General features: G+C 44.6%; 1 protein-coding gene across 2 annotated transcripts in view; it reads left to right on the top strand.

Moving 5' to 3' along the window:
* cenpp (centromere protein P) overlaps positions 1-8,691 on the top strand; it is a 161,918-nt gene that overhangs the window by 707 nt on the left and 152,520 nt on the right. Inside the window, exons 1-5 of one of the 2 annotated variants that reach the window (XM_084166965.1) lie at positions 8-74; positions 283-423; positions 3,499-3,656; positions 4,393-4,481; positions 7,008-7,096. In XM_084166965.1, the coding sequence (XP_084023091.1) occupies positions 284-423; positions 3,499-3,656; positions 4,393-4,481; positions 7,008-7,096 (476 nt within the window). In that variant the 5' untranslated portion in view covers positions 8-74; position 283. Of the gene's footprint in view, positions 1-7; positions 75-282; positions 424-3,498; positions 3,657-4,392; positions 4,482-7,007; positions 7,097-8,691 lie in introns of those variants that run through there. The other variant, XM_084166966.1, reaches the window with a different exon arrangement.

Here is an 8,691-nt window from a genome sequence, read left to right as displayed (position 1 = left end):
GGAAGACCGGAAGCGCGCGAAAGGTTTGTTTTGAACATAGAGCATTTCACTTGAACGTCAGAGGAGTCTTGCAGGTAAATTAGATACACTTTGTCTTAATTCTGAGAATATAGCTGTGTTCAGTTAGCTAGTTCATCATTATGAGTAACTAGTTCGTTTATCATTGAGTGTGATAGCTAGCCATATGACGGATTTGTATGAGAATAACGTTAGCTAGCTAGCTAGCTGTCTTCTTTGCCTTGCAAGAAGTTGCCACTCAAGCCCTTTGGTTTCCTTTTGCAGAATGACGAAGAATCTGGAACATTTTTACGAGGCTCAAATCAAAGTACTCCAAGAAGAGATTGCAGCACTGCAAGGCCAACAGGACAATAATGAGCGAGAGATCACTATGCACCTTGGAGGAGGACGCATGCAAGATGCTCTGTGAGTTGACATTAGGACAGCATTTCTCAAACTCGGTCCGGGGGGACCCCAAGGGGGTGCACGTTTTGGTTTTTGCAGTAGTTTATTCAATTGATCGAAGTTTAATAATGAGTTGTTTATTTGAATTAGTTTTCGACAGTGCTATGGCAAAAAACCAAAACGTGCATCCCATCCCCAGAATTTGTGAAACGCAGATGTAGGGGCTCAAATTATTTGATTTGATTTATTAGAATCCCCATTAGCCGACGCAAATGCGACAGCTAGTCTTACTGGGGTCCGACACTTAACGAAAAAGACATTACAGACAAACTACTTACATACACTACCAGTTAAAAGTTTGGACACACCTACTCACTAAAGGGTTTTTCTTTATTTTTACTATTTTTTACATTGTAGAATAATAGTGAAGACATCAAAACTATGAAATAACACATATGGAATCATGTAGTAACCCAAAAAGTGTTAAACAAATGAAAATATATTTGAGATTTGAGATTCTTCAAATAGCCACCCTTTGCCTTGATGACAGCTTTGCACACTCTTGGCATTCTCTCCACCAGCTTCATGAGGTAGTCACCTGGAATGCATTTAAATTAACAGGTGGGCCTTCTCAAAAGTTACTTTGTGGAATTTCTTTCCTTAATGCTTTTGAGCCAATCAGTTGTGTTGTGACAAGATAGGGGGGGTATACAGAAGATAGCCCTATTTGGTAAAAGACCAAGTCCATATTATGGCAAGAACAGCTCAAATAAGCAAAGAGAAACGACAGTCCATCATTACTTTAAGACATGAAGGTCAGTCAATACGGAACATTTCAAGAACACTGAAAGTTCCTTCAAGTACAGTCGCAAAAACCATAAAGCGCTATGATGAAACAGGCTTTCATGAGGGCCGCCACAGGAATGGAGGACCCAGATTTACCTCTGCTGCAGAGGATAAGTTCATTAGAGTTACCAGCTTCAGACATTGCAGCCCAAATAAATGCTTCACATAGTTCAAATCACATACACATCTCAACATCAACTGTTCAGAGGGGACTGTGTGAATCAGGCCTTCATGGTCGAATTGCTGCAAAGAAACCACTACTAAAGGACACCAATAATAAGAAGAGACCTGCTTGGGCCAAGAAACACGAGCAATGGACATTAGACCGGTGGAAATTTGCCATTTGGTCTGGAGTCCAAATTGGAGATTTTTGATTCCAACCGCCGTGTCTTTGTGAGACGCGGTATGGGTGATTGGATGATCTCTGCATGTGTAGTTCCCACCGTAAAGCATGGAGGAGGAGGTGCTATGGTGTCGGGTGCTTTGCTGGTGACACTGTCTGTGATTTATTTAGAATTCAAGGCACACTTAACCAGCATGGCTACCAGAGCATTCTGCAGCGATACGCCATCCCATCTGGTTTGGGCTTAGTGGGACTATCATTTGTTTTTCAACAGGACAATGACCCAACACACCTCCAGGCTGTGTAAGGGCTATTTGACCAAGGAGGAGAGTGATGGAGTGCTGCATCAGATGACCTGGCCTCCACAATCCCCCCGACCTCAACCCAATTGAGATGGTTTGGGATGAGTCGGACAGTAGAGTGAAGGAAAAGCAGTCAACAAGTGCTCAGCATATGTGGGAACTCCTTCAAGACTGTTGGAAAAGCATTCCAGGTGTTTGGGATTTCCAACACATTCATGTTTCTTATAAAAACAAGAAGTGACGCAGTCAGTCTTTTCCTCAACTCTTAGCCAAGAGAGACTGGCATGCCTACGGGCACTTACGGCGTCCCGATCATTTTCAAACATGTTGAGTATATTCAGCCTCAAATCGGCCAATCGTGGTACCGCCAAGGTGCAAGTACTATTACCGATTACTAAACTGAACTAAAATATAAACGCAACATATGAAGTGTTGGTTTCATGAGCTGATCCCAGAAATTGTTTCAATTTGTTTACATCCCTGTTAGTGAGTTTTTCTCCTTTGCCAAGATAATCCATCCACCTGACAGGTGTGGAATATCAAGAAGTAAACAGCATGATCATAACATGGTGCACCCCGTGTAATAAAAGGCCACTCTAAAATGTGCAGTTTTGCCACACAACACAATGCCACCGATGTCTCACATTTTGAGGGAGCGTGCAATTGGCATGCTGACTGCAGGAATGTCCACCGGAGCTGTTGCCAGAGAATTGAATGTTAATTTCTCTACCATAAGCCGCCTCCAACGTCGTTTTAGAGAATTTGGCAGTACGTCCAACCGGCCTCACAACCGCAGACCACATGTATGCCGTTGTGTGGGCAAGCGGTTTGCAGATGTCAATGTTGTGAACAGAGTGCCCCATGGTGGGGTTATGGTATGGGCAGGCATAAGCTACAGACAACGAACACAAATGCATTTTATCGATGACGATTTGAATGCACAGAGATACCGAGATGAGATCCTGAGGCCCGTTGTCGTGCCATTCATCCGCCGCCATCACCTCATGTTTCAGCATCATAATGCACGGCCCCATGTCGCAAGGATCTGTACACAATTCCTGGAAGCTGAAAATGTCCCAGTTCTTCCATGACCTGCATACTCACCAGACATGTCACCCATTGAGCATGTTTGGGATGCTCTGGATCGACGTGTACGACAGCGTGTTCCAGTTCCCGCCAATATCCAGCAACTTCACACAGCCATTGAAGAGCTGTGGGACAACATTCCACAGGCCGCAATCAACAGCCTGATCAACTCTATGAGAAGGAGATGTGTCGCGCTACATGAGGCAAATGGTGGTAACACCAGATACTGATTGGTTTTCTGATCCACGGCCCTAGCTTTTTTTTTTTAAAGGAAGCTATGACAAACCGATGCATATCTGTATTCCCAGTCATGTGAAATCCATAGATTAGGGTCTAATGAATTAATTGACTGATTTCCTTATATGAACTGTAACTCAATAATCCCCTGTGGGAATCGAACCCACAACCCTGGCGTTGCAAGCGCCATGCTCTACCAACTGAGCCACACAGGACCAGTTAGTTCATCTATGGTGGTGATGATGATGATGATGATGATGTTGTTGTTTCCCCAACACACAGGTTGGTCATGACAGACCATCAGGAGACGGGGAAGAGTCAGAGAGACATCAAAGCTCACCTGAAGACTGAGATAAAGGAGATGGAGGAAGATCTCATCAGACAGACCAAGATGAACGGAATCGTACTCGCCAACTGCTGTGTGAAGACTATGGAGAAAAGTAACCCAGTCTTTCTTCATAGCTACTCCTTTGTCTAGACTAGGACTAGGGGTAGGACTAGGGGTAGGACTAGAGGTAAGACTAGGGGTAGGACTAGGACTAGAGGTAGGGGTAGGACTAGGGGTAGGACTAGGACTAGAGGTAGGGGTAGGACTAGGACTAGGGGTAGGACTAGGACTAGGGGTAGGCCTAGGGGTAGGACTAGGGGTAGGACTAGGGGTAGGACTAGAGATAAGACTAGGGGTAGGACTAGAAATAGGACTAGGGGTAGGACTAGGGGTAGGGTAAGGACTAGGGGTAGGACTAGGACTAGAGATAGGACTAGGGGTAGGACTAGGACTAGAGGTAGGCAATCCTGGTCCTGGAGTTTTCCAACCTGGAAGACCAGGTGTGTTGAATTTAGTCAACCACTGAACTGATCATTTAGCTCAGTTGGTCAGATGGGGTGCCTAGTTGGAACAAAATCCTGCAGTACCTGCAGCACTCCAGGAACAGGGTCGTCTTCCCCTGGTCTATACAAAGATTAGGGCTCTCTCTCAATTAGGCTTTCCTCATCTCCTTGCCTCAACTGTATTAGAGGAGAAGGTACAAGGCTCTCCGACCTTCTCCAATACATTTTGAGAAGGAGCCAAGGAGGCGAGGAGAGAGGATGCAAGGAAAGATTAATAGAGCGAGAGCTAAAGATTAGAGAAATGATTGGGTATAATCTCCTGTTTTTCCTCTGCCCTCTTCTAAGGCAACAAGAAGCTGGTGCAACAACACAGGCTGACGGGCCACTGCTCCTCCATAGACTTCCAGGTGGAGTTTGAGCTCACTGATGTTCAGGTGAGAAGAATGTCTGGGAAGGCTATTCTGAGCTATTGCCTCTGGGGGGTGCTATTGAGCCAGAACGGGGTCCCCTTAAAGGACCCCTTGCAGAGGAAGTTGCTGCCACTATTTCAATGTAATTTCCTGTCCTAGAGAGGAAATGCACGCTTAGGGCCAGGGGTTCCGGTCTAAAAGAACAGTTTTCGACTGCTCCTACTGTTTTGCTTTGGTACTGGGCGGCAGGTAGCTTAGTGGTTAAGAGCGTTGTGCCAGTAACCGAAAGGTCGCTGGTTCTAATCCCCAAGCTGACTAGGTGAAAAATCTGTCGATGTGCCCTTGAGCAAGGCACTTAACCCTAATTGCTCCTGTAAGTCGCTCTGGATAAGAGCGTCTGCTAAATGACTAAAATGTAATGTAAATGTACTGCAGTTTAACTGACCCCCGGCCCAGAAAGACAATTTCCATACCCGGCCACATAAAGAAGTCCGATTAGAACATTTCTAGTAAGACATGTTAGTCTTGTGCACAAAACATTACATTCACATTTTAGTCATTTAGCAGACGCTCTTATCCAGAGCGACTTACAGTTAGTGAGTGCATACATTTTCATACTGGCCCCCCGTGGGAAACGAACCCACAACCCTGGCGTTGCAAGCGCCATGCTCTACCAAACTGAGCTACAGGGGACATCCATTTTAATTATTCAAAAAATTGTCGCTGAGGCCAATTCTTTTCATTTTTCTCTCATCACTCACAGCCAAACATACACTACATGACCAAAAGTATGTGGACACCTGCTCATCGAACATCTCATTCCAAAATCATGGTCATTAATATGGAGTTGGTCCCCCCCCCCCTTGCTGCTATAACAGCCTCCACTCTTCTGGGAAGGCTTTCCACTAGATGTTGGAACATTGCTGCGGGGACTTGCTTCCATTCAGCCACGAGCATTAGTGAGGTCGGGCACTGATGTTGGGCGATTAGGCCTGGCTCGCAGTCGGCGTTCCAATTCATCCCAAAGGTGTTTGATGGGGTTGAGGTCAGGGCTCTCTGCAGGCCAGTCACTGCTACACATTTTTGCAGAGGAAACACTGCGCTTTTACGCGCTTCAGCACTCGGCGGTCCCGTTCTGTGCGCTTGTGGTGCCTACCATTTTGCGGCTGAGCCGTTGTTGCTCCTAGACGTTTCCACTTCACAATAACAGCACTTACAGTTGACCGGGGCAGCTCTAGTAGGTCAGAAATGTGACGAACTGACTTGTTGGAAAGGTGGCATCCTATGACGGTGCCACGTTGAAAGTCACTGAGCTCTTCAGTAAGGCCATTCTACTGCCAATGTTTGTCTATGGGGATTGCATGGCAGTGTGCTCGATTTTATACACCTGTCAGCAACGGGTGTGACTGAAATAACCAAGTCCACTAATATGAAGGAGTGTCCACATACTGCTGTATATATAGTGACTTCACCATCTAATGTTATCTCAAGTTTTGTCATCTTCCATAGATAGCGGCCGTGAATCCACCATAGAAATAGTTAGAAAGAATAAGATGAAGCTCTGGTACTATGGATAACTATTGAAAGATGGCTAATATGCATTTTTCTACATTGAAATGGACACAGTGCAACATATCTAATGACGTGTAATTTTTTGGTAAACAAAAAAAAAAGTACAGGTGCAAGAAGCAGTTTGTAAAGTTACCCCGTATTGGAATTAGTTTCCAGGCTCAGGAGGCCAGGTAGACACAAGGCTGTTGGCTCATCTCAGTCACGAAGAGGAAGTACTTTGCAGCTGTTTCTGATTAATAAACAATGCCATGCTGGTGGACGGTAACGTTCAAATAAAACCCAACCCTGAAACGAAATGTAGGCTGACAACAATTTGTACATCATATCATAGGAAAAGACACCGCATTCACACAGATTTGAACGAAGTGGGCAGTTCGGATATGTCACGACGAGCCCAAATATATCATACTTTGACTAAAACTATGATTTATTGACATAAATCGTTGTGCAACATCATGGGGAAAGCTCTGACAATCGTCGTTGAGCTCGAAAAAAGTGGATTTTTGCTGGTTTGGGTATTTTAATTGACAGAAATATTGTCCAGAAATTGCCTGTAGCAAGTAGGCCTATATCTTAAAGGGTTGAATGGATGAACATTTTGTCAGACTTATCTGCTGTCTTCAACACAAGGGGGCAGTGTAGAACTATATTTATGGAAGACTAGAGCAGGAATCATACATATCACCCCTCAGTTAAGTGATTCTAGAACCTTTTGTTGAATGGAAAGCAAGTAGCATAAAGCAAGTAGCATAAAGTACAATTCAGATTTCCAATAGAGAACTGTCTAATACTGCTGGTTATGGATGCTTTTAGACCAAAGTCAATAGAGAACTGTCTAATACTGCTGGTTATGGATGCTTTTAGACCAAAGTCTGCTTTTGTTGAATAAGTATCAGTTCAGTGTATCACACAATTTTATTATGATTTAGTTAATTGCTACTGTTTATAGCTAACTGACGGCGTTGACCTTTTTTATAGGAGGATACTACCCTGGTGAGGACGATCACTGACCTCAACATCATCATGGACAGCACTGAGTTTAAGGACCTCAGTACATTTGTGTCTGGGTAAGGCCGCATGTTGAAACATGTATTATTACTGGTGTAATATTCGCTCTTTCAATAGCGATCAATATCTTTACTGTCAGGGTACACAGAAACAGTATAGGCCTAACTACTTCCTGGTGCATGTCATTTGTAAATGGGAAAACGTGAAACCCAGTAACCAGACTTGTTGTTCAGCTCATCTTAGGACTCAACTGAACACTTGTTTGTTTAGGACTCAACTGAACACTTGTTTGTTTAGGACTCAACTGAACACTTGTTTGTTTAGGACTCAACTGAACACTCTAACATTGAAACAGGGTCAGAGGGCTTGGTTCTGACCAGAAGGCTGAAACAGGGTCATAGGGCTTGGTTCTGACCAGAAGGCTGAAACAGGGTCATAGGGCTTGGTTCTGACCAGGGTCAGAGGGCTTGGTTCTGACCAGAAGGCTGAAACAGGGTCATAGGGCTTGGTTCTGACCAGGGTCAGAGGGCTTGGTTCTGACCAGAAGGCTGAAACAGGGTCATAGGGCTTGGTTCTGACCAGAAGGCTGAAACAGGGTCATAGGGCTTGGTTCTGACCAGGGTCAGAGGGCTTGGTTCTGACCAGAAGGCTGAAACAGGGTCAGAGGGCTTGGTTCTGACCAGAAGGCTGAAACAGGGTCATAGGGCTTGGTTCTGACCAGAAGGCTGAAACAGGGTCAGAGGGCTTGGTTCTGACCAGAAGGCTGAAACAGGGTCATAGGGCTTGGTTCTGACCAGAAGGCTGAAACAGGGTCAGAGGGCTTGGTTCTGACCAGAAGGCTGAAACAGGGTCATAGGGCTTGGTTCTGACCAGAAGGCTGAAACAGGGTCATAGGGCTTGGTTCTGACCAGAAGGCTCTCTGTCCAGAGGGGTATACTACAAAGGAGGATCAATGAATTAGCCTGCTAACTTTTGATAAACAACCAGAAATAACTATTTGTTTACTTGTTTATTAAGAAAGCTAAACGTATATGTATTTTTGGTTGTTGAATCAATTAAACCATGCCCGTTTCAAGTATATGTAAAAAAAAAAAAAAAAAATTACAGAATAGTTAGCTGGCTAACTCATTGATCCTGTTTTGTAGTACCCTGCTCTGGTAAAAGACAGCTACAGGCTGTTTTGAAGATCTGAAGAAGATTTGAAGACCGATCTGTTGTCCCAGTGTTGGTCTGCTGTAAGTCTCGTCTTCGTCCACGTCCCAAATGGTACCCTATTCCCTACATAGCGCACTACTTTTGACCAGAGCTCTGTAGTAGTTTACTATGTAGGGAATATGACGCAGGGTGCTTCTGCTCAACTGTAGCACACTATATAGGGAATAGAGTGTCATTTGGAATGCAGGGCTCTGGTCAAAAGTAGTGCACTATATAGGGAATAGGGTGTCATTTGGGATGCAGGGCTCTGGTCAAAAGTAGTGCACTATATAGGGAATAGGGTTGTATTAGGGACCGGTCATTGTGTTTGGCATCATCTCTCTATTTGTCCAGTGGAATAGTAACTGTAGATTGAAGCCATTTTTATTGCCGAGTCGGTTCTGCTGAGTGTTACGCTTATAGACCGATGGTCTGTGTTCTTGAAGCTCTTTTATTTACA

The sequence above is a fragment of the Coregonus lavaretus genome (assembly GCF_964263955.1).
Source record: "Coregonus lavaretus genome assembly, chromosome: 8".
Lineage (NCBI taxonomy): Eukaryota > Metazoa > Chordata > Actinopteri > Salmoniformes > Salmonidae > Coregonus > Coregonus lavaretus.
This window is presented reverse-complemented; position numbering and strand designations above follow the sequence as displayed.